Below are 27,320 nucleotides of genomic sequence, written 5' to 3'. Positions count from 1 at the left end.
ACACTAGGTTGCAATTGTTAGTCTCTGCTGGTCCTTCTCCGTCTCGTATGCTGGTCCCTCAGCTCACCAACCTCCAGACTGTGCCGAGCTCAAAACAGGGCTTTCTTCTGTCTTATCTACGTCCATTTCATTGAATCTCATCCTATGGTTTTAAATACCATCAATTGGCTGATGACTCTCAGCTTTTTATCTCCATCAGAGACTTCCCCCCTCATGAACTCTAGACCTTTTTTTTCAGTGGGGGGTAGGGATGGGGGAGGAGGATGGAGTGCAGCCCGAGGGATCTTAGTTCACCAGTTAGGATCAAAGCCCTAGTTCACCAACTAGGGCTCACAGCAGTGAAAGCTAGACCACCAGGAATTCCCTCCAGACCCTTTTCTTCAATCACTTACTCAACATCACTTGGCTGCCTAACACTCACCTTGAACTTAGTTTGTCCGAAAGTCAGCTCCTTTCTCTGCCTTCTCATCTCAGTCAAATGGCAACTATATTCTTCCAGTTGCTCAAGTCAGAGGCCAACACGTTGGTATTGTTCTTGACTTGTCCCTCTCAAACCTTTATCTGCTCCATCAGCAACTCTTATTAACACTTACCTTTAAAATGTATCCAGAATTCAGCTTGTCACAGCCTCTACTGCTGCCACCCGTCTGGCCGCCTTCATTTTGCCCAAATTATTGTAAAAGCTTCTCAGTGGTCTCCCCAATTCCCTCCCTGCTTTTTTGATTCTCAACTGCCACGTTTATGTCGAATGCCTCCACTGTTCACAGTCCTGTGCTGGCTCCTGTCTCAGGCGAGACGTCCTCGCCCTGGCCTGGGAGACCCCCTGAAGAGCTGGCTGCATCTCCTACTGTGCTCCTAGCTCTGTCTTCTCTGGCCACAGTGGCCCCCTTGCCTTTGCTGGAGCAGACCAAGCCATCCCAATGTCAAGCCTTCGTACTTGCTGTATCCTCACTTGGGGACACTCTCCAGACACCTGCCTGACTCACTACCTCACCTTTGAGGTCTCAAGTGCCACCCCCTGAATGAGCAGCCCCCCTGTAACTGCAACCCTCCTTCTCCCTACTCACATACAAGCTAATCACTAAATTTGACTTTTTGTCTGTGTCTCCTGAGCCCCCAACTGCAAGACGGCAAGGACTCTACTTGGCTCACTGTTATATCCCCAATACTAACAAAATTGCGAAGCACAGGGCAGATCTCAATAAATATATACTGAATGAAAGAAGGAATGAATGAATTCTCTTTACAGGATCTTCTCTGTGCTGGCCACACTGGGCATCAGAGACAAACTGAAGAGACAGAAAATTTCAATAGAACTGCATTACACCCAATAAGGCATAGAGGCTGATGGCTTTAATTTGAAGAATCTCCCATGTGTGTTTTCTGATCAAAAAAGAACAAGCAAGGAGTCTGAAATAATCTGAAAATGCTTTTCAAAAATATTTTAGGAATTTTATTATAAAATTTTTAATTCATGTATTAAAATGTATACCAAGGCAAAAAAATCATGTAAGCATATCACAAATACAAAACAGTTTTCAAAACATACAAACATACCCAATGTAAAAAAAAAAAAAAAAACACACACACACACACAAAATACAATGTATTTCCAATTAAAAAACAATAATAATAAAGCAAGGAGAAATGTTTGAAAAATGCTTATCCAAAAGTAAAAACAAAAACCCTCCCCTTGACTGGCCACTTAAGCTGCCTTGAAAGGCTCTTCTTCTTCCCTCATGTTACCTGGTCTTTCTTGTTATTTTTCTTTTTATTTGTAAGATAAGGGCCAATCAAGGCATTTTTAAAGGCATATCTGTTGCTATACTTTCATAGTCAAGTGACTTAATTCCAAAAGTTATAACTTATACTCTGAGCTATAAACAGAGAGTTCCTAAACACTGTATGTAAATCAAATTATGATTTGGGTACTCTACAAAGAACATGCCACTACAGAAATTTTCTTTTATGAAATTGAGATTTTCACATCACATTTGCTTATGTCACAGTAAGTCCATAATCAGTTCCTCAACCCACCATAAAACAAAAAAAACAAAAACAAATCTAATCAAAGTATTTTATTCACTCTACTTACGGTTCCCTCAAGTGCTAAATAGGAACATCTAATCTAAAATACATCTGGAGTGGTCTATCCCCCTACCCGCCCCACATCTACTAATATGCACCAACAACAGAAACTGGCTCAATGCTTGCCTACTATTAAAGCTGATATTCACTTGATTTAGTTCTTGTTGCAGCAACAAAAATTTTTGAATTTTGTCTTTTTATGTAAGAACCACATCTATTACTAACACTTAACAATATATTTCAGGGAAAATGTTTGGATTTAAGCTGCAAATAAAATTCCTAATCAGGAGGTCAAAAAAGCTAGTTACTGATATTACTGATATGCTTTTCCCTGTCAAAAACTATCTTTGAGTGCTGGCAGCGTCCACGTTTGCTGTGCATTAGGATACTTTGACCTCTGCACTGACAAGATCAACTTTACACCTGGGCTGCAGTTAGTCACCCCACACACTCACTGGATTATATTGAAGGGCAGTTTCCCAAGACAGTCCCAGCTGCTTGGCCACCATCTAAACCTCCTGATGAAGAACACAGGCCTAAGGATGCTGACACAGGAAGTGTGTGACATGAAGTCTGAGGGTCAGGCCACTGTCATCCAGTAGCTGGAGCAGACCATTGAGGATCTGAAGACCAGGATAGCTAAGCTAGAGAAGCAATACCTCGCCCTAGAGGCGGGTCTGGAAGCCCTCAGGTTGGGTGAAAATGACGTCAGATATGAAAGGACTGTACAGGCCAGGTCCATCCGGACATCCTCGATGGAAGAGGGTGGTGTGCTGGCGCTTCCTCCTGGGGAGGCCCCACCGGTGGGCCCCCACCCTTGACCGCACATGGAGAATCAGTGGAGCTGCCCTTGCCTTCAGGACCTCAGACCAAGTTCTGCTCAGAAATCTCTTTGGTCGTGTCTCCAAAGCGAGTATCAGTTCAGCTTGATGGACAGCCATCCCTCCAGCCTCCACCGCCTGCATTCCTTCCCTGGTCTGACAGTCACAGACAGGCCAGAGACGCCTGTACTTCACTTATTTGGGAAAAAATTGAAGAGCCATCCATAGATTCACCCAAAAGCCATCCAAAAGACCTCAGAAAACTCAAGAAAGACCTGAGAGCCTGTGAAGTTGAAGCGGGGAAAGTTTACCAAGTGTCCTCAAAAGAGCACATTTAGCCTTTCAAAGATAACATGGAACAATTTCTTATTCAAGCTAAAATTGACCAAGAAGCAGAGAAGAACTCACTGACAGAGACTCATAAGTGCTTTTTGGAGACTACAGCCTATTTCTTCATGAGACCAAAAACTGGAGAGAAGGAAGTGTCCCCAAATGTTTTCTTCAGTATCTGGCATGAATTTGAGGAATTGTTTTCTAAATATACTGTCAAGGAAAGGAAGAAACCCATTTCTGGCACCATCACAAAGACCATGGCTAAGTTGTCAAGTTACTAAGCAACAAAAGGTCTCAAAGCAGTTGGAATATCAATGTCTAGCCTTCACTTAGATATGAAAGATATACAACATGCTGTGGTGAACTTGGACAATTCTGTGGTTGACCTAAAGACCCTTCAAGCTCTCTATGAGAATAGATATGCACAGTCAGTTGAACTGGAAAAAACTGAAAAGCATATTCAGTCCTCCAAAGACAAGGAAAATGCCAAGTCTCTGGACAAACCTGAGCAGTTCCTTTATGAACTGTCACTAATCCCCAACTTTCAGAGTGAGTCTTTTGCATCCTGTTTCAGTCCACATTTTCAGAAACCATTTGCTCAATTCGGTGCAAACTGGAGCTGCTACAGAAGTTGTGTGAGACATTAAAACATGGCTCAAGGGTTATGCAGGTTTTGGGTTCGGTTCTTGGCTTTGGCAACTACATGAATGATGGAAATAAAACTCGGGGACAGGCAGACAGTTTTGAATTAGATATTCTCCCAAAGCTGAAAGATGTTAAAAGCAATGACAATAGCAGAAGCCTGTTGTCACATATCGTGTCATATTATATTTGCAATTTTGATGAGGACGCTGGGAAAGAACAGTGTGTGTTTCCACTGCCCGAATCCCAGGACCTCTTTCAGGCCTCGCAGATGAAGTGTGAAGATTTTCAAAAAGACCTCAGAAAACTCAAGACAGACCTGAGAGCCTGTGAAATTGAAGCGGGGAAAGTTTACTAAGTGTCCTCAAAAGAGCAAATTTAGCCTTTCAAAGATAACATGGAACAATTTCTCATTCAAGCTAAAATTGACCAAGAAGCAGAGGAGAACTCACTGACAGAGACTCATAAGTGTTTTTTGGAGACTACAGCCTATTTCTTCATGAGACCAAAAATTGGAGAGAAGGAAGTGTCCCCAAACATTTTCTTCAGTATCTGGCATGAATTCAGCTCTGACTTTAAAGACTTTTGGAAGAAAGAGAACAAACTTATTCTACAAGAAGAGTAAAACAAACTGAAGAGGTGTGTAGGCAGAAAAAGGGAAAATCACTCTATAAAATAAAATCAAGACATGACTCTGGAATTAAAGCAAAAATAAGCATGAAAACCTGACCAATGAAAAGCAGAACAAAAATGAGTCACTGCAGCTGCTTCCATCGTCCTGTCTCCTTTAGTCCCTCCATGTGTATATGAACTTCAATGATATAATGGGGCATTTAACAGAGATTGCTATGTGCAATACTGTATTTAGTGTTTCTATTTTAATTTTTCTAGAATGTTAATTTATATGAAAATAAAATACATAAAAAAAAAGAAAAACTATCTTTTCTAATTTCTTTTTTTAATTAACTTTCGAGGGAGAGAAAGGAGGAGGAAGAGAAGGGAAGGAAAACAGACTGGCTGGGAGGTTAAAGGTGACATCTTCCAGTCACAATGACTCTTCCAGTATGGTGTAGAAAACCAGAGAATTCTCTTGAAATTCGCTAAGAGAACAGCACTGGCAATGCCATTCATCTAAAAATAAATGGAATTTAGAAGAAAAGTATTATTAACTATTTTCTGTATCTTAGAAGAAGTCTGTTGTTAAAACTTATGATTAAAATTAGCTCCTCCTCAATTATTCCAATTTACTAACATTTAAATATGGAACAATTACTTTTAAGAAAAGAGAGAAAGTGAGGATTAAGAAAGGTTAAGTTCAGTCAAGCAGGAAGTCTGGTACATAAAAAATCAGACAGAGCAGGAGAGGCCCAGTCCAGAGACTGACAGAGTCCAGGTCCAGCCTGGGGCTGCCACAAGCTAAGGAAAAAAGGAAGACCGACAAAATCTACTCTCTACAGCATGCATAACATTTGCTTCACAGAGAGAACTTTGAAACCTAAGACTCACTTATCAAGAGAATTAAAGAAAATTTTGCAAACTGTGCACATAGACACAATATTTTGAAAGCAAATTTTAAGGTGTGTAAATAGGCTCAGAGATTATATTTGGGAGAAGTATATACCCCCTTGGGGTGTGGTTCAGAAAGCAGGCTACCACCACCCTGAGGCATGGCCTGCACCAATGATAGTATTAAAATATATATATTTCCTTCCAATTATTTTCATTATTATGTCAACCAATTTGAATGTAGCAAGGGAGAATTTTACCAATGGTATAACTAGGTACATATTTACATTTTCATTTGCATCTTAAGGACGAACTGTTAAAAAATGATGGTGATTATGAAAAACAAGATTAAAGGCATGTCCATTTGGGAAAAATTACATTAATATTATTCATCCAACCACAAACACTTTTGTAATGAATGCAATACTACAAAACAATTCACAGCTTTATAAAAGTTAAAGTACAGAGTTTCATTAGGATTTTTTTCCAATTCAAAATTAAAAGAGGTCAACTTACATCACCACTTAACTATTTTACTCTAAAATCTTTAGAATATATAAAATACCAAGATTATCAACAGTCACATATGTTTTGAAGTCAGGGGACACGTGTATTTTCTTAAGATTGGTTCCATTTGTGTAGAAGGTCTGTGAGGATTCCCCAGTGACAACATTCCACCACTGTGCAGAGAAAAACAAAATTCTTATTAGGCTGGTAATTACAGTGTGAGACAATCTGCAGTGCCAACAGGATCCTTCGCCCCTGCCCCTCCTACTCCCAAATTTAAGCTAATGCCAGGAAAGATGTCTATAGATAGTTTAATGCTAAATACAGTATCATCAACCCAGTCTGCCTTTCATGATTAGCCCTGGTGAGTGCCTCACAGCAACCCCACACCTAACTAACCCCCTTGTAAGGCAAAATGGAGAAACACACAGCCTACTCAAAACTGCAGACACAGGCTACCTAGAGCCCATTACAGCCACAGCTGGACTGAATTCTGTCTGCATGTCCTCAGTAGAATGGCAAGAACAATCCTCTATGTAGTCAAGTAGTCTTGACTACTCATAATATGAGCTGCAGAACAGAATAGGTTCTCTCTACTGAATCCTTTCACCAGGAGTGATTCAAGAGCCCATGACCAAATTTTTTATTTGGGCTTCCCTGGTGGCTCAGTGGTAAAGAATCTGACTGCCAATGCAAAAGACACAGGTTAGATCCCTGATACAGGAAGACCCCACATGCCTCGGAGCAACGAAGCCACAACTCTTGAGCCTGTGCTCTGGAGCACAGGAGCCACAACTACTGAGCCCACGTGTCATAGAGCTGGTGCTCTGCAGCAAGAGAAACCACAGCAATGAGAAGCCCATGCATTGCAATTAGAGAGCAGGCCCTGCTCACCACAACTAGAGAAAAGCCTGTGCAACAACAAAGACCTAGCACAGCCAAAAATAAAAAAATAATTTGTTTTAAAAAGTCTATACATGTATTTGCCAAATAAATACTGAACATTCAACTGCAGGAGGTACTCGGACCAAGTCCTTCCTTTCTCCTCCCAATTGTTGAACTGGCTAAGATTATAATAATATTTATATTCTGTTACCAAATGGAGATCATGATGCTTTACCTATATATATCACAGCTAAGGCAAGAGACCATGTACATGAACAACTTTTGAAAAGGCCTGAGGTACATCAAGATTCTGAGAATTATAAATGCAATGGTCACTTCTGTATCCATGGCAATGCCCAGCATTCTGCCTTGCTCATGTGACTGGATCAACTATTCATGTTCACTATTGGTCATGCTAACCAGTAAAAGCATACCTGTGGACTTACGTAAAGCAACATGTACTAACTTGAAATTTTCCAGAACTAACAATTTTGCACTATAAAACAGCAGTGTAATCAAGACTGCGGAGGACAGCCACTAAAGGCAAATCACAGAGATCAGCTGGTCCAACTGCCTCACTTTAAAAGTAAGGAAGCCAGGGCTGAGAGAGAAGAAAGGCGTTGTCACTGTGGATGACACTGCTAGCAGGTGGCAGAAGTGGAACAGATATCTGGTTTCCCAACCTTGTGCACCCATACCCTTCCCACTATTAAACCTCTCTGCTTGGAAACACTACCCCACAGTCATTAATGTGACCATGGATGAAAAGACAATATTAAACAGGACTCTCTTTTTGGCCATACCACACAGCATGTGAAACCCTTAGTTCCCTAACCAGTGATTTAATCTATGCCCCCTGCAGTGGAAGCACGGAGTCTTAACCACTTAAACAGGACTTACACAGGGGACTTCTAGGGCAGTGCAACTGTTCTGCATAATACGACAATGGTGGACATGCCATTATACATTCATCAAAATTCATAGAATGTACAATACCAAGAGTGAATCCTAACAGAAATTATGGACTTTAGTGATAATGAACATTCATCAGTTATAACAAATGTACCCTCTGGTGGAGGATGTTGATAGTGGGGAGGCTTATATGTGGAGGCGGTGGGGTATATGAGAACTCTGTACTTTTCAACCAACTTTACTGTGAAACTAAATTTGCTCTAAGAAATAATTTTTTTTTAGAAATAGCAGGTAAAGGAAAGGATACATTGGGAATTGGGGACTAACAGGTACAAACTACTATATATAAAATAGATAAGCAATAAGGACCTACTGTTACAGCACAGAGAATTATATTCAACACCTATATTATAAATATATATATAACTGAACCATTTTGCTGTACAACTGAAACACTAAATCAACTACACTTCACTTTTTTAAAAACGGAAAAAAATAGCTAACATTTACTCAGGTATACGATGTGCCACCTGTGTACTTCACATGTATTCACTCCTTTAACCCTCCCAACCCTATGAGGTAGGTATTATTATTACACCGATTTTATAGATGAGAAATCATCTTATGCAAGATCACAAAGCTAATGAGTGGCAGAGCTAGGCTCTGAATTCAGGCAGTCTGCCCCAAGGCTCATTCTCCTGAACTTAATATTCTGTTGCCTCTAAGTAATGGCAAACCTGTACTTATCACCATGTATTTAATATTTCAAATCAGCCTTTCTCCTCACAGGTATAACTTACTGTGGATTTCTTGCCTTTCTAACAGGATGTACTCTGTGGTATAACACAAGTAAATCACATTATATTTAACTTATAAATAGAAATAATTTTAAAAGTTAAGAGCTTTTTAGCTACTGGATACACACTTTATCTTACTGACATTCAATTTATATAGCTTGGGTTATAAACAGACTCAAAAGGCCTATTTTCTTGGATACTACAGCAGCTATTTCTTTTTACTTTTTAATTTGCTTTGTGCTTTTGCATAGTCTCATTAACATGCTGGGTAGATGCAGGCTGGGCTATATCATAATCAGTTTAACCATGCTGGTAACCAAACCAGAAGAAAGAACAGCCTGTCACTGAAATATACAGACTTAATACATAGGCTATAGGTTCTTTCACGCTCAAGACATAACTCTACAGACGTTGATTCTGCTGTTTATCTCGTGCTTCTCTAGGAACGCTGGCTATCTAGTCACTGATCTCTATTGTGTCTTGTAAGCCAGACTCACAATTCTGTGACAGTCTTCTATGGGGCCCAGAGCATCAAAAGACAGGGTCTCTAGAAGCTCAATGTCAAAGCTGAGCAGTTAAGTTTTTCATGAGTTAATACAGCTGAGGACTCCCAGCTTCCAACACAAAAACAGCAATGCTGCTCCCCTAAGAATTATCCTTGGAGCAGTTTATCTCTACACTCAAGGAGGACAAGGGGTAACAGTATCTCAATCCCCCAATAACTAAATAAAGGCGTGCCTTTCTTTGCTGCTACTATTTAGTCGCTGAGTCATGCCCGTGACCCCATGGGCCTTTATTTAGGTACAGGCTAATGCAACATTTTGTGAACTACAGTGTACTTTCAATGTAAACTTGTAAAATGAATCACAACACACATCCTCTCATAGAGCTAAAAACTGCCCTCTGACTTCTCTTTTTTACAAGCTAGAGTATTCATTAAATAAAATTGCATTTATATAGGTGCCATATATCCAAAAACTTCAATTCAGTCATTCAGATATTTTTGAACATCTATACTGTGCTAATGTTCAAATTACACCACAACTGCACTCATTTCACATGCTAGCAAATGCTCAAAATTCTCCAAGTGAGGCTTCAACAGTACAGGAACCGAGAACTTCCAAATGTTCAAGATGAATTTAGAAAAGGCAGAGGAACCAGATATCAAATGGCCAACATTTGTTGGATCATAAAAAGAAGCAAGAGAATTCCAGAAAAACATCTACTTCTGCTTCATTGACTACACTAAAGCCTTTGACTGAATGGATCACAACAAACTGGGGAAAATTATTAAAAGGATGGGAATACCAGACCACCTTACCTGCCTCCTGGAAAATCTATACACAGGTCAGGAAGCAACAGTTAGAACCTGTCATGGAACAATGGACTGGTTCCAAATTGGGCAAGGAGTACATCAAGGCTGTATGTTTTCACAGTGATTATTTAACTTTATAAGCAGAATACATCATGCAAAATGCCAATCTGGATGAAGCACAAGCTGAAATCAAGACTGCTGGGAGAAATATAAGATATGCAGATGACACCTCCCTTATGGCAGAAAGAGAAGAGGAACTAAAGAGCCTCTTGATTAAAGTGAAAGAGGAGAGAAAAAGCTGGCTTAAAACTCAACATTCAAAAAATGATGATCATGAGATCCGGTCCCATAATTTAATGGCAAATAGCAAGCAGATGGGCAAACAATGGAAACAGTGAGAGAATTTATTTTTTTGAGCTCCAAAATCACTGCAGATGGTGACTGCAGCCATGAAATTGAAAGACGCTTGCTCCTTGGAAGAAAAGCTATGACCAACCTAGATAGCATATTAAAAAGCAGAGACATTACTTTGCCAACAAAGGTCCATCTAGTGAAAGCTATAGTTTTTCCAGTCATGTATGGATGTTGAGAGTTGGGCCATAAAGAAGGCTGAGCGTTGACGAACTGATGCTTTTTAACTGTGGTGTTAGAGAAAACTCTTTAGAGTCCCTTGGACTGCAAGGATATCAAACCAGTCAATCCTAAAGGAAATCAGTCCTGAATATTCATTGGAAGGACTGATGCTGAAGCTCCAATACTTTGGCCACCTGATGCAAAGAGCCAACTCATTAGAAAAGACCCTGATGCTAGGGAAGATTGAAGGCAGGAGGAGAAGGGGATGCAGAGGATGAGATGGTTGGATGATATCACCAACTCAATGGACATGAGTTTGAACAAGCTCCAGTAGATGGTGAAGGACAGGGAAGCCTGGCATGCTGCAGTCCATGGGGTCACAAAGAGTTGGACACGACTGAGCGACTGAACAACAACAATATTGTGCCAGGGGGCTTCCCTGGTAGCTCAGCTGGTTCTCCCGGTCCTTCACCCCTGAGAAGGGACAGGCTACAGACTCCCGTATTCTTGGGCTTCCCGGGTGTCTCAGATGGTAAAGAATCCACTGGCAACTCAGGAGACCTGGGTTTAATCCCTGGGTTGGGAAGATCCCCTGGAGAAGGGAATGGCAACTCACTCCAGTATTCTTGCCTGGAGAATCCCATGGACAGAGGAGCCTGGCGGGCTACAGTCCACGGGGTCGCAAAGAGTCAGATGCAACTGGGCGATGAAGCACAGTTGTGAAGTACACAACACTACACTACAGTACACATACACTACAGTATGTAAGTACACATACTGTACTAGACAGTTAAAATCATCTCCTACCCTTGAACGTTTTCAGGAAGAAAAACACAGTATCACAAGATCTAATTCAACAGCATTCTATATTAAGCGATCAGTACAATATACAGTACCATCTTCAAACTCCTTTTACACACCAACTGCTACTCAAAAGGCTCAGCTCCAGCATCCCTTCCCCAGGAACCCTCTGTCGTCTCCTTTGTGCTTCCAGTATCCTTCTGCAGACATGTCCTAGAACCCCTCTTACACTTATGAGACTTTATTTACTGTCTGTTTCCCCCAAAGACTGTCAACCACCTAGGCAAGAACCAAGTTTTAAACTCTGTCCCACACAGGAGAGTCAGCACACAGTGGCACTTAGTACACTCTTAGTGAGGGGACGGATAAAAAGATGCAAGCATCAAAAACAACCCTGAGGCACCACAACATACTCGACAGTGGCCTCAGTATTTACTAATACTAGGTTCGTATGAGCAAATGTACTAAGCAATTTTAGGAAATCCACAACCTCTATGAACATCACTTTCCTCACCTACAAACCAAAGATGATAAAATTTAAGTCTCACAAAGCTGGCTACAAAGATGATGTAAGTAAAGCATTTTCTAAACTATAAAGCAATATGTTGCTATTGCTATTTTTATTATTATTACTACTATAATGATAGTATAATACTATTATTACTATTTTTATTATTGTTACTATTACCACTAATACTTAAGAAAAAAATCTCACAAATAAAAAAATTTTTTAAAGACTTTCAACCAACACAGTTCACAATTAGCAAAGTAGGAAATCAAATCCAGTTAAACACCCTACTTTCTAGTCATTCTGATCATCTAAGACTTGTATGGGGTGGTATGAGAGCTCTGGTCTGAGAATATCCCTAACACTGTCATCAGAGCTTCCGAAAGACCTGAGGAAAGCAGCCTTGTAGATCCATCTTGACACCCAAAACAGGTAATAGTAACTGCCCCTCCTTTCTGATGGGTTGTATGAGGCCCAACTGAGACACAAGATGTGAAAATAGCTTGGCAAGTAGGGTACAGGCTGCTCTTTTCCTTCAGTCTTTAAGAATCCCTCACCTTGAGATATCCTCCAGCAGAAACAAGCATTTTGGTGTCTGGAGAAAAGCAAAGGTCGGTCACCCAGCCTCCATGAGTAGCAGCTCCTTCTTCTACTGAAATCGGAGCACACAAATGAAGAAGCTCACCGTTTGAGACATTCCATATCTACAAAAGTGATACACAGTTCATTAGCAGGCTTACTCAGAAGTTTTATATCTATCTCATCTGGAAAATATATGGAAATTTTTCTTAAAAATATAATTACAATTCAGTGATACCTTAGTAATTTTTTTAGACTACATTCTTTTTCAAATTAAATAATATATATACAATTAAAATGCATTACTTATGATATTTATCATTAACTATACTCCAAAAAAAAAAATAACAAAAGGACTTAAGAGTGATTAATTAGAAAACTGCGACTCTTTCACTGAATAAAAAGAGTATGATAGGAGAAGCAGGGAATAAACAAAAAAGGCCTAACAAATTAAACTACCTCAAAAGAACAAAGAATTCTAGTTTAGGATCTAGAATAACGACAGATACAATACAAACACCTAAAGTACACATATTTTAAAACAGTAAGTCCAGTAAGTTTTTTTTATACACATATGTATAATTTTTAATATTTTATATGTATAAAGTAAGGAAGCAAACATATAAAATTCACTAAGATTATTTTACTGAACTCCTATAAACAACCTAATTACTAAAAGATACTAATATTTCCATTTACTTCCAGTGATAATATATCAGCAGTACTCTAATTTTTCAAAGAAACTACACATCAGAATAAGAAAAACAGAGGCATAAATAGCAAAAGAAAATAATAAAAATCATCATTTGTAAATATCTCCCTGGGAAATCCAAGAGAACCAAATGGAAAATTGACTAGAAAGAATTCAGTAAGACAGCTAGATATAAGAGAGAGAGAGATATATATATATATATAATTTACTGCTTTCCTGTATTTTTGAAAAATCAAGTGGACAAATTTTTTTTAATGTACTAAAGAAAATTTTTTGAATAGCACTTAAAGAGAGACAATTTTTACCTTTAGGGCTTTCTGGAAAAATGAAACACTGCCTTATAACCAATAAAGAGGTCCTTTCATCCAGAGATGAGGACTCAGAGCAAAACCAATGTTCCCAAAGCAGCCCTGCTCCTTCAGCAGGTGTGATATTTTTGAGAATGGCATAGAGATTACTTAGTTGATTACTTAGTTCTTAAGCAAGAGAATCTTATTTTCCTAGAAGGCCTATCTGATAATACCTCTGTTCCAGCAAACTGCATACTGTCTCACTCTTCTACATTATATACCTAATTCCTTGAATTTTAATTTCTCTTTCATGAAAAAAAAAAAAAAGACTCTCCTTAATTATACTGGTTACCAAAGCACCCCAATGTCCAATCATTTTCAACCACCCAGTGCTTCCAATACAACCAGCAGCAAAGAGCCCCATGAGGACAGCAACAGGCCCTACTCTAAATGTTGACTATTTAATGGACACAGTGCTAAAGAGACCTTTCAGTGCAGAAAACAGCAGAATTGCAATTCATTTATAATCTAGATAACAATTTACAAAAATTATTCTCCTCAAATTCTGCCACTAAAAACAATCTTTGGTTCAGATCCAAGAATTAGGATGAATCATTCTCAAGCTAACAGCAGAGAGCCAACTGCAAATAACTAGGGCATCTGCCTTCTCACATACATAGGAAATGCTTCTAACTCTAAAACGAATTCTTTTCTGCAGTGGAGTGCAGCTGTGAACACAACGTGCACAGGAAACAGAACAAAGCATGCCTCATCCAACCAGAACCCCATAGCCTGTGCTTCCCTGTTACATTAACAAAGGGCCCCGATGTAGTACAGAGGACCAGCCGCAGCTATAAGAAAAACAGTGCTTTCATGTCAGCAAACACCTTACCCTGATTTCTCCATTGTCGTCTCCAGTCGCCAACAAGCTATTGTTCACAGAGAAGGAAGAGCAGCGCACACAGCCTTTGTGGCCTCTCAATTCATGAAGAGGAGAAAGGAGTTCAAAACTCCAAATCTGGAAGGCAATTCAGATTGTTTAGGAATCTAGAAATAAGCAACTACAAACCCTGCCTCGAGTGCTGTGTGTATTAGTTGATCAGTCTGACTCTGCAACTCCATGGACTGTAGCCAGCCAGGCTCCTCTGTCTATGCAATTCTCCAGGCAAGAATACAGGGGTGGGTCACCATTCTCTTCTCCAGGCAATCTTCCAGACCCAGGGACTGAACCCAGGTCTCTCGCCTTGCAGACAGATTCTTTACTGGCCAGTTAGACATAAATTCAATCATATGAAGTACTAATATTCAGCAGTTTATAACCTTTTATGAGAGGCCCAAATGCCAATTAGCAACCTTGTTAATATTTTAGTTTCCCTTTAATTATTCAAGTAAACTTCAGCATAAAGATCAAAGTCACAGCTTCCTTAACTTCTTTAGACTCAAAAGGAAGAACAGCAAAATGGTCTACAGAGTGAAGAAGACTTGAGTGGAGTGCTGGCAACACAATTTATTAGTTCCTTGGCCTAGGACAACCACATGAGCTTCTCTGGCTTGTTTCTGTATCTGTATGATGGGAATAGTAACACCTGTAGAGTGAAAATTAAATGAGATAATAGGGACTGAAATTCCTAGCCTATCCTTAGTTCTTCTTCACTTTCTGCCATAAGGGTGGTGTCATCTGCATATCTGAGGTTATTGATATTTCTCCTGGCAATCTTGATTCCAGCTTGTGCTTCATCCAGCCCAGCCTTTCTCATCATGTACTCTGCATATAGGTTAAATAAGCAGGGTGACAATATACAGCCGTGACGTACTCCTTTCCTGATTTGGAACCAGTCTGTTGTTTCATGTCCAATTCTAACTATTGCTTCCTGACCTGCATACAGATTTCTCAAGAGGCAGGTAAGGTGGTCTGGTATTCCCATCTCTTGAAGAATTTTCCACAGTTTGTCATGACTGACACAGTCAAAGGCTTTGGCATAGTCAATAAGGTAGAAGTTTTTCTGAAACTAACTTTCTTGCTATTTCGATGATCCAACGGATGTTGTCAATTTGATCTCTGGTTCCTTTGCCTTTCCTAAATCCAGCTTGAACATCTGGAAGTTCATGGTTCACGTACTGTTGAAGCCGCACATGGAGAATTTTGAGCATTACTCTACTAGCAAGCGAGATGAGTGCAATTGTGCAGTAGTTTGAACATTCTTTGGCATTGTCTTTCTTTGGGATTGGAATGAAAACTGACCTTTTCCAGTCCTGTGGCCACTGCTGAGTTTTCCAAATTTGCTGACATACTGAGTGCAGCACTTTCACAGCATCATCTTTTAGGATTTGAAATTGCTCAACTGGAATTCCATCACCTCCACTACCTTTGTTCATAGTGATCCTTCCTAAGGCCCACTTGACTTCACATTCCTGGATGTCTGGCTCTAGGTGAGTGATCACACCATCATGATTATCTGGGTCATGAAGATCTTTCTTTGTATAGTTCTTCTGTGTATTCTTGCCACCTCTTCTTACTAACTTTTGCTTCTGTTAGGTACATACTGTTTCTGTCCTTTATTGTGCCCATCTTTGCATGAATATTCCCTTGGTATCTCTAATTTTCTTGAAGAGATCTCTAATCTTTCCCATTCTATTGTTTTCCTCTATTTCTTTGTACTGATTGATCACTGAGGAAGGTTTTCTTATCTCTCCTTGCTATTCTTTGGAACTCTGCATTCAAATGGGTATATCTTCCTTTTCTCCTTTGCCTTTTGAATCTCTTCTTTTCATAGCTGTTTGTAAGGCCTCCTCAGACAACCGTTTTGCCTTTTTGCATTTCTTTTTCTTGGGAATGGTCTTGATCACTGCCTCCTGTACAATGTCACTAAACTCCATTCACAGTTCATTGGGCCCTCTATCAGAACTAATCCCTTGAATCTAGTTCTCACTGTATAATCATAAGGATTTGATGAAGGTCATACCTGAATGGTCTAGTGGTTTTCCCTACTTTCTTCAATTTAAGTCTGAATTTGGCAATAAGGAGTTCACGATGTGAGCCACAGTCAGCTCCCAGTCTTGTTTTTGCAGACTGTATAGAGCTTCTCCATCTTTGGCTACAAAGAATATAATCAATCTGATTTCAGTATTGACCATCTGGTGAGGTCCATGTATAGAGTCTTCTCTAGTGTTATTGGAAGAGGGTGTTTGCTATGAGAGTGCATTCTCTTGGCAGAACTCTATTAGCCTTTGCCCTGCTTCATTCTGTTACTCCAGGTATTTCTTGACTGTCTACTTTTGCATTCCAGTCCCCTATAATGAAAAGGACATCTTTTTTGGGTGTTAGTTTTAGAAGGTCTTGACAGGTCTTCATAGAACTGTACAACTTCAGTTTCTTTAGCATTACTGGTAGGGGCATAGACTTGGATTACTGTGATATTGAATGGTTTGCCTTGGAAAGGAACAGAGATCATTCTGCCATTTTCAAGATTGCATCCAAGGACTGCATTTTGGACTGTTGTTGACTATGATAGCTACTGCATCTCTTCTAAGGGATTCTTGCCCACAGCAGTAGATATAATGGTCATCTGTTTTTGTTTTTGTTTTTTTTTGCAAAGTCCACGTAACTTTTATTGCTGCTCTTTGAATGGTTTATAGACTATTTTTTTCAAAGCTTGTCACTTAGATTTTTTTTTTCTTTTTTAATTTAACTTTACAATATTGTATTGTTTTTGCCATATATCAAAATGAATCTGCCACAGGTATACATGTGTTCCCCATCCTGAACCCTCCTCCCTCCTCCCTCCCCATACCATCCCTCTGGGTCGTCCCAGTGCACCAGCCCCAAGCATCCAGTATCGTGCATCAAACCTGGACTGGTGACTCGTTTCATATATGATATTATACATATTTCAATGCCATTCTCCCAAATCATCCCACCATCTCCCTCTCCCACAGAGTCCAAAAGACTGTTCTATACATCAGTGTCTCTTTTGCTGTCTCGTACACAGGGTTATTGTTACCATCTTTATAAATTCCATATATATGCGTTAGTATACTGTATTGGTGTTTTTCTTTCTGGCTTACTTCACTCTGTATAATAGGCTCCAGTTTCATCCACCTCATTAGAACTGATTCAAATGTATTCTTTTTAATGGCTGAGTAATACTCCATTGTGTATATGTACCACAGCTTTCTTATCCATTCATCTGATGATGGACATCTAGGTTGCTTCCATGTCCTGGCTATTATAAACACTGCTGCGATGAACATTGAGGTACACGTGTCTCTTTCAATTCTGGTTTCCTCAGTGTGTATGCCCAGCAGTGGGATTGCTGGATCATAAGGCAGTTCTATTTTCAGTTTTTTAAGGAATCTCCACACTGTTCTCCATAGTGGCTGTACTAGTTTGCATTCCCACCAACAGTGTAAGAGGGTTCCCTTTTCTCCACACCCTCTCCAGCATTTATTGCTTGTAGACTTTTGGATTGCAGCCATTCTGACTGGCGTGAAATGGTACCTCATAGTGGTTTTGATTTGCATTTCTCTGATAATGAGTGACGTTGAGCATCTTTTCATGTGTTTGTTAGCCATGTGTATGTCTTCTTTGGAGAAATGTCTATTTAGTTCTTTGGCCCATTTTTTGATTGGGTCATTTATTTTTCTGGAATTGAGCTGTAGGAGTTGCTTGTATATTTTTGAGATTAGTTGTTTGTCTGTTGCTTCATTTGCTATTATTTTCTCCCATTCTGAAGGCTGTCTTTTCACTTTGCTTATAGTTTCCTTTGTTGTGCAGAAGCTTTAAAGTTTAATTAGGTCCCATAAATCCACGCACATATGGACACCTTATCTTTGACAAAGGAGGCAAGAATATACAATGGATTAAAGACAATCTCTTTAACAAGTGGTGCTGGGAAAACTGGTCAACCACTTGTAAAAGAATGAAGCTAGAACACTTTATAACACCATACACAAAAATAAACTCAAAATGGATTAAAGATCTAAACGTAAGACCAGAAACTATAAAACTCCTAGAGGAGAACATAGGCAAAACACTCTCCAACATACATCACAGCAGGATTCTCTATGACCCACTTCCTAGAATACTGGAAATAAAAGCAAAAATAAACAAATGGTCATCTGATTTGAATTCACCCATTCTAGTCCACTTTAGTTCGCTGATTCCTAAAATGTCAATGTTCACTCTTGCCATCTCCTGTTTGAGCACTTCCAATTTCCCTTGATTCATGGATCTAATATACCAGGTTCCTATGCAATATTGCTCTTTACAGCATCAGACTTTGCTTCTATCACCAGTCACATCCACAACTGGGTGTTGTTTTTGCTTTGGCTTTGTCTCTTCATTCTTTCTGGAGTTATTTCTCCACTGAACTCCAGTAGCATATTGGCCACCTACCAACCTGGGGAGTTCATCTTTCAGTGTCCTCTCTCTTTTTGCCTTTTCATACTGTTCATGGGGTTCTCAAAGCAAGAACACTGAAGTGGTTTGCCATTCCCTTCTCCAGTGGACCACATTTGTCAGAACTCTCCATCATGACCCTACTATAATCCCTATACCAACCTACTATCTTGGCAGAAAGATGTTGTTCTTTTCCTTCCAATATTCTCCCTGGTGGTTCTGTCATCACCATTTAACAAGCACATACTGAAAAAAATGTTCCAGAGCAAAGAACTGGTAGTACAAAGATAACCAGACTCAGTCCCTGTCCTTGAAAAGTTTCTACTTTAATCATAAATGGCTGAGCAAACAGTGGTATGAAGTAAATGATTAATATGAGAACATGTAATAGGAACACTTAAGGTAGAACAGCTAATCGTCCCTGAGGGCCAGGAAAGAGTTCACTGAAGAATTGACCTCAAATGCTGATCTAAAAGAATGAGTCACGATGCATTGATATAAAAAAGAATAAAAGGTTGAGTTGAGCCAAAGATAAGAGTGTGCACAAAAAGGTGGAAGTAGAAGTAGTCTGGCACAGAGGAAGCAATTTAGCAGAAACAGACAAAGAAGAGCTAAGGATATAGGCTTGTAAACCACCAAGTCTCAGAGGAGCTTCAACAGGGCACTTGGGCAGCAGCAGGGAAGATAAATTGGAAGAGGTGCAGACCAGTGGCAGGTCCACCAATAAAAGAAGACAGCCTGGTCTTAGGGGTGGGGAAAAGGAAGAGAATAAGGATCCAAGAGACACTGAGTAGTAATCAATAGAACACAGAAGACAGGAAAGTCCCAGGAAATTCCAAGGTTTATAGTTTGGAAAGATGGACAGATAACAATGCCATTAACAAAGATGAAGAAAAAAGAATAGGATGGAGTCTTCAGTGTCCCCGAGCAGCAGCATCATTTCACTGGAATATGATTTTCAGAAGCATCAATTTACATCGATTACAAAAAATTTAACTGTGGGTGTACAATTAAATGTAAATCTCTTTCAATACTTTTTATCCCTATAATATCCAGTAGATGCTGCCTTTGATTACTAACAGACAAAAATATATCAGTAAAGGAGAAATCAAAAGTCCTCAATGTCATTCACTTAACATATTTGATACAAACTAAATGCCAATGGTCATCCTCCAAAAATTCACAAGAGGCAGCCATGTAGACAGAATATTATTTTTCTCTTTTACTCATTAGTTAGTGTTCATCACTCAGTCATGTCCGATTCTTTGCAAACCCATGGACTATAGCCCACCAGGCTCCTGTGTCTATGAAATTCTCCAGGTAAGAATTCTGCAGTGGGTTAACTATTCCCTTCTCCAGAGGATCTTCCCAACCCAGGGATCAAACCCAGGTTGCCTACATTGCAGATGGAGTCTTTACCATCTGAGCCACCAGCAAAGTTTTTACACATTAGTTAGACTCACAATACATAACCAACACTCAAGTTTTAGGCATGCACCTTTCACCCAATTGACCTACCTTTGCAGTCTTGTCAGCAGAGGTAGAAGAAAACTTAGTAGCATCAGAGGAAATATCACAAGAAAGAACTGTATCCTGGTGACACACGAAATCTTTTTCTATTCTTCTGGTAATAATATTCCATACCTTCAAAGAAAAACTCAGAAGTTGACACTTTTCAGAACACATTGTATTACTGAGCATAATTAGCCAGAAAACAAGAGCTTTAGCACACTGGTTGTTCTGACCTCTTTAAGTGCCTTTTAGTACAAATGTTCATAGACACACAGCAGATGTAGATGACGGCAATAAACAAAAAACAGGCATTTCTACTTTAGAAATTTAAAAATTTAAATATTTACATATCAGCCATCTGCTTTTGGCTGTCACTATATAATCAATACAACAGTAAAGTATTTCATAACAAAGAAACGTCTGTTAGAAATTACCTTTACTGTTCCATCAAATGACCAGGAAAGAAGTCTTGAATTTTTCAAGAGTCTGAAGTCTTTCACTGTTTCCTGGTGGGCTTGGAGAAAGAAAGGGTCCTCTGATTGCCAGTTCCATATCTGAATATCAAAGAAATAAGTCTGTTATAACCCTTTTCCGAAAACACCCCATTAGAAGGGTAGGGGAGAAGCATTCCCTTGTCTGAAGTCTTTCATCTGCATGGCACTTCAGTAAAATATAGACAAGAACCAAATAAGAATATGGTATCCCCATTTTACAGAGAGAGAAGAGAAAAGCTGGAGCTAATTAACTTGACTAAGGGCAAAATAAAATATTTTTCCTCCTAAATAAAATTTGTTTCCTTCGGTTGCTTGGAGAGCAGTTAATTATATCAGAAGATAGAGAAAAGTCACAATATGCCAGTGAGCTCACCATCTGATTAAATTTTCCAAAGAAAATTATCCCAATTATATATTCACAGATATCTGAAGCTCACAAGCTAGGCCAAACCCTGATTTCAGCTCAACTGAAACTACTGAATCCTACTGGTCCTACTGCCTGTGAAGGTCCACTGACCAGAGCAGCTTCAAATCAGGCTGTGGGACTTCTGAGCTTTAGATATCTTAGCTAGCCCCCAATACAATCTTCAAAATGACAAGTGATACAGTAGATCATTTTTCACAAGGCATTCCAGGAAGAACTCCTCATGACACAAGGGAAAGAGAAGAGACTGCAATGTTGGAGACAGGGCATTCGAAGTAGGCTTGAGAAATGAACTGGAATCATGATTCACAAACAGAGAAGGGCATTTCAAACACACACTATGAATGCTTGAGTTAAAGCACAGGAGTAGGAAAAGGTGGAAAGGTTACAGGGACCTGTTCACAGTTTAATCTGGGTGGAGTACAGGATATGCAGAAGGAACGGTAGTGGGGAAAGGTTGAGAAGATATTCTAAGAAACAGCCCAGAGAGCCTGAAGCTAGACTTCTGGGCAATTAGTCAGTCTCCCACAGAATTTTCTTCTTTTTTTTATTTCAACATAAGAGATAAAAAGACAAAGAAAAAGCAGCCACCATCTCAGGTATGCAGATTAATAATATTCTGGGTCTAGTTTCTGACTAGTGAAGGTTAAACAGTAGAAATCCCTTTGAGGCTTTTTCTATCAGGCTTAGACCAAATCGTAAAAGAAATTACATCTCTCTTACCCTCTTTCTTTACTCCTCTATCCTCCACTTTTAGCAGCCACCCTCCCACCTCCACCATGCCCTGGCTCTCAGACATCTCCATCCTTTCTGTCTCTGAGTGCCCATTCGTGGAAGCAAGGTTATCTTGTATGAGAGCAAGGGAACTTAAGAGAGGATCTGGAAGTGAGAGTAATTCTGAGGAGAATGAATTGGGAATTTCGGTATTTTAAGAGCTCAATAAGATATGCTAAGGTGAGGGGGAAGAAACAGAAGCTTTCTGGCTCCCCAAATCATATCAGAAAAAAAGGCACCCTGTGTGACTAAACATAAAATACCCTGGGCCATTGTTATAGGAAGTTTCTGGCTCCCTCCTTCAACTTTCTGGGCTTTAGCGGCCTAGAAGATAAGTGGATTCTATTAACAGCTCCTCCTGGTTGACTGGTACTGCCATTCCTAGCTGTGTCTGACTCAGTGTTCATTCCTGACTGAGGTTCTTACTGCTACCCTCCACATCAAGAAGTCAGAGAGCCCTCCTGAGCAGACATAACAAAGAATTTGACAATCGCTGAGGGTGAAGAGACTAGCCTTAGCAGATTTTTTTTTTTGGTAGTTGCTTTCTGATAAGGCAATGATGACAAAGATACTTTTTTGTTGGACTTAAATGTCCTGTGCTAATCGAATCATCTTATATAACAGCTAAACTTCTACCAACATTAGTCAAATGTATAAAGGTTGAGTCTGGCTATGTCTCTACCATTAGCTGTAATTTTTACAATGTATGTACACCAGAATTTTTTCAGCTATATAAGTTTAAATGTTTTAAAATGCTAAAGAATCTTTTATACCTGTAAGAATCAATATATTCTCAATCTCAGGTGAACACAGCTACTATTTGGGCTTTATTTACATACCAAAGATTTACATAGATCTATTTACATAGATCAAAAACTACCAAAATAGACCTCAATATTTACAGCTCTAGGTGCTATCATCAGGAGAGCTGATTCTTCAAATTTTGGCAATAACTTTAGTTCAGCTTGACAAAAATTTCCAAATCCCTACTACCACATAGGCACTAGGGATACAAAGATGATTAAAATAAACCTCCAAAATGGTAACTGTGTGAGTTATTTGCAGATTTGTTAGCTTGGTGGTGGTAATTATTTCACAATGTATACATATATCAAATCATCATATTATATGTCTTAAACATACTACAATTTTGTCAATTCAACCTCAATAAAGCTGGGGGGGGGGAACCAAACCTCCAGTTGATTATTGACTAAAACACTAAAAAACTAAAACAAAAACCCAACCGATCAATTCTTAGAAATATCTACCAAGAATTTTGTTACGTGAATGTATACACATTAAAACATTTTAAATGTAAAAAGTATTCTGAGTAGAGCAGAAAGAGAGGATGAAACACAACTCATTTCTAAAAATAACTTAACTCAGATTCTAAAAATATTCGTAGATATTATTTCTCCCTCTGGCTGAGAACATCTGATCTTCAAGCAGGTCATAAAACCTATGGCTTTAGCTTTTGACAAAAAGGCTATACAGTATATAATGTCTCAGCTGAATTTCATCAGATATAGCTTAGTTTTACCCATTTCAAAGCCATCTGGAAAGGAAGAAAAGTGAATATTACACTGTTTCACAGCTAATACACTGCTATCATGGGATTCCATAATGAGTAAGTCTCTGTACTAAAGGCAAACTTCATTCCAACCATACAGGACTCACAAAGACATAAAAGACTTTTTTTCCAAAATAGTTTCTAATAGTATAAATACATGCGCGAAATACATAAATATATAAAAGAATACATACTAACTTCTGTTGAACATATGCACTTATCTCCTTTACTTCTAAAACCCCACTAAAATGACAAAGTCAAGAGAATGAGAAAGACAATAACAAAACAGAGACTGTAAAGCAGGAGAATGGTAACTGGCTTTGTAGAACCAGGAAAACAGAATCCTAAAAGCATCAGAAAGACAAAAACAAAAAAACTGACACTACAGAATTCCCCAAATGCTCAGGAACCGAGGTCACTAAAAGTACATCAAGAGGTTAGAATGAGGGTAGGTCTGAAAACAGAAGTATCAGTAGCCGCGGGAAGATGGCAGTGGTATGGGTAGCTCCCTGAAGCCTCCATTAAGAGCAGACAGAGCAACTAAGACAGCAAATCCAAAACTGCACAGGCAACATCAACAAGAAGACCGTGTTAAGTGACAAAGTAGCATCACACACCACAAGATACGAGAGCTGTAAGACTCGTGTGGTACCAGCATCTATATAGGCAGAAGCAGAGGAAAGCATGGAGAGTCTACAAACCTAAAACCAGGAGAATCCCAAGACAGCCAAGTGCCATTCACTGGAAAGTGCAAAGGACTCATGGGGAACAGCAGGAGAAATTTAATGCAAGGTGACTATGGTACAGTCTGAAAGGGCTAAAGCAATCTGGACCCTATGAACTCTCAAAAGTAAAGGGGACAGGGCCACTGGTAGTCCAGTGGCTGGGACTCTGCACTCCCAATGCAGGGGGCGGGTTCCATCCCTGGTCTAGGAACTAGTAGATCCCACATGCCACAACTAGGACCTGGTACAGCCAAATAAATATAAAAAACTGGAGCAATCCTATAATAAGGAGGGGCTGTTGGGAACAGAATTCAAAGTGAGCAAAACAAGGATGAAGGCAGAAAAGGAAAGGAAAGGTCTCAATGAAAATGAGGGAGGGGGAGAGAACAAAAGGATCTGATCAGAACAAGGCTGAATTTTTAATGCTTCAGGAAAACAACAGAAGAAACAGCAGAGCTATGAAGCTAGAAATGCTGTCCTTTCCCATCCCTTGAAAGAGTTCAAGAAAACTGACTTCATATAAAAGGAAAACAAGTCACTATTGAATACCAAAGTCATTATGAGGGGAAAAAAGGGAATATAGTAGTGCAGAATAATGCTCCTAAAACAAGCTAGAAAGAAGACTCTCTGGATTCAAGGACGCTGAGGGTGGGACTGCAGTTGTGAGAACAGGGGCAGCGGCGAAGGTCTGTACACTGAGCGCTGAGACACTGCGCCACCTGCAGCCCCCCTCCTCCTTCCCCTCTGAGCTCTAGAGCCTGCATGTGGGGTCTACACCCTCCAGGCAGAAGACGGGAGACTCCTCTCTAGGAATCCGACAAGACCAAGACAGACCTAAAGACATAGACAACAAAGTTTGCCATCCAGATCACCTTTCAGAGAAGGTCTCAGTCAACAAAGAGCATCCCAATCAGCATTTCAGCATCCATCTCTGGGCAGTGGATGACCACCACACAGCTGAGGAAAGCCTTTCAATAAGAGGCCAAAACAACCAAAAAGAAAATAAAAGCTGGGACTTTCCTGGTGGGCCAGTGGCTAAGACTCCACACTCCCAATGTAGGGGGCTTAGGTTCAATCCCTAGTCAGGGAACTGGATCCTACATGCTACAACTAAGATCAAAGATCCCACGTGCCACAGCAAAGAACCAGCACAGCCGAACAAATAAATATATTTGTAAAGAAAGAAAAAAAAAAACAACTTGGAGGGAAGAACAACTATGAAGGAAAATTAAATCTTGACAGAAAAATTATATATAACACATATTATATCATTTATATATTATTTGGGCTTCCCTGGTGGTTCAGTCAGTAAAGAATCAGCCTGCAATGCAAGAGACTTGCCTGCAATGCAGAAGACCCAGGTTCGATCCCTGGGTTGGGAAGAAACCCTGGAGGAGGAAACAGCAATCCACTTCAGTATTCTTGCTTAGAGAATTCCATGGACAGAGGAGCCTGGCAGGCTACAGTCCATGCAGTCACAAGAGTCAGACATAGCGATTAAACCACCATCTATTATTTACATATCCATCTATCCTCAGAGAAGAAGATATTTCATCTACAAAACAAGAATATATACATACTCTCAAAAAGAATAAATAAAAATAGAAACGCTCTCCAGCATTAAAAATATACCAAATGAAAAACTCAAAGAAAGGGATGGAAGATAAAGCTGAGGAAACTTCCCAAGAAATAGAGCACAGTATACAAAAAGATGAAATGTAGAAAAAGAAAATCAGATGATCAGTCCAAGAGATCCAGCCAGCATCTGAATAAGGGATAATAACAGAAAAAAGAAGTATATGGAAGGCAGGGGGTGTCAAAGAAATAATTCAAATAAACCTCTCTGAATTGAAAACAAGTTTCCAAACTGAGAAAGGTAGTGAAAGTCCAAAACAATGGACGAAATAAACACACCAAGACATACCATCATGAAATTTCACAATTCTAAGGACAAATCAAAGATCCTACAACCTTCCAAAGAGAAAGATTAGGAATCAGAATGGCTTCAGACTTCTCAACATGAGCTCTGAAATCTGGAAGAAAATAGAACATTGTCTTCAAGGTTTAGGGTAAAATAATTTCCAACTACAACCAGGTTAAGCGTTTCCTGAACTGCACTAAGGCAGAAAAGGCATCCGTAGTACACTTGTTCTACTTAGTCTGAACAGTGACACCAATGACCTAAACAAAATTTTGGGGGGATTGTGTTGGGGGGAGGGGGATTGACAAAAGGGTGGGTGCACACTCTGGAGGTAAGCAGGAGGAGGAAAAAAGCTAAATTTTCATCTTAATATGAAAGATTCAATAAATTGTCAAAGCTAAAAATCAAGAATCAGCACTATAAGTATGCACTGTGGGGGCATGAAGATAAATACCAAAAAAAAAACATCTAAAAGCTAAAAGCAGTGCTTTAAGAGAAATGGGGGAGTCTGCTTTTATTAAAGAGCCTTGTAGTACTATTCAAGTTTTAAAAGTATATGTACTAGAACTTTGATTAAAAATAAAGTTTAAAAGAACATACAGTAGGCTTAAGGCCTCTATATCCACAATCCTTAGCTTTGGTAAACAATTCTTTTTCACAGGATTTTAGCCCTATAATAAATATCTTACTCTTAAAGGAAACAATGAAAATATTTCAATCTAAAATAATTACTACTTTAGTAGTGTAAAGAAAAATAAATTGAAATTACATAAATGTGGCAGGAAGTATACTGACACAAATCCAAACACCAATACAGGTGGGAGAATTCAAATGAATGCTTGATTTTCAACGTAAACAATCTCCCAGTAGAGGGCTCCGAGCCAAACTGCCTGCCTCATACACAGAAAAATACAGAACAGAATGGGTTTCATTTATGCCCACTGCATAATCTAAAAGGAAGCCCAAAGTCATCTGAAGTTTAAAACATGTGCTGGATTTGAGTCGCAACCAAAGTGTTCCCTTGTTGGAGTCAGTGTTACACCCATTAGGAGGGCAATCTTCTTCTTACCTGAACTGCAGAATCATCAGAGCTTGAGATAAGAGTCTTTCCATCAGCTGTGAACTGGATGTGCCGAACAGTGGTCTTGTGCCCATTTCTGGATTGGAAGATTCTGTTGTTCAGGAGTTCTAAAATCTACAAAGCAGAAAACCACAGAAAGTTTATACAAGGAT

General features: G+C 39.4%; 1 protein-coding gene and 1 pseudogene across 6 annotated transcripts in view; one reads left to right on the top strand and one right to left on the bottom strand.

Moving 5' to 3' along the window:
- The first annotated feature begins 741 nt into the window (after positions 1-741).
- Positions 742-4,613, top strand: LOC147372269 (formin-2-like; annotated as a pseudogene).
- Positions 1,431-27,320, bottom strand: part of APAF1 (apoptotic peptidase activating factor 1) — a 90,298-nt gene continuing 64,408 nt past the window's right edge. For all 6 annotated transcript variants that reach the window (XM_086400839.1, XM_086400842.1, XM_086400841.1 and 3 more), the window contains 6 exons: positions 27,157-27,282; positions 20,614-20,733; positions 20,186-20,311; positions 14,162-14,287; positions 12,246-12,392; positions 1,431-6,070 (listed from right to left, as the gene is read on the bottom strand). In XM_086400839.1, the coding sequence (XP_086256965.1) occupies positions 5,924-6,070; positions 12,246-12,392; positions 14,162-14,287; positions 20,186-20,311; positions 20,614-20,733; positions 27,157-27,282 (792 nt within the window). In that variant the 3' untranslated portion in view covers positions 1,431-5,923. The remainder of the gene's footprint in view (positions 6,071-12,245; positions 12,393-14,161; positions 14,288-20,185; positions 20,312-20,613; positions 20,734-27,156; positions 27,283-27,320) is intronic.

This window comes from Bos grunniens, chromosome 5 (assembly GCF_055505025.1).
Source record: "Bos grunniens cultivar Pamir isolate PY7600 chromosome 5, Bosgru_T2T1.0, whole genome shotgun sequence".
Taxonomy (NCBI): Eukaryota; Metazoa; Chordata; class Mammalia; order Artiodactyla; family Bovidae; genus Bos; species Bos grunniens.
Note: the sequence above shows the minus strand (reverse complement) of the source record. Positions and strands in the feature narration are given on the sequence as shown.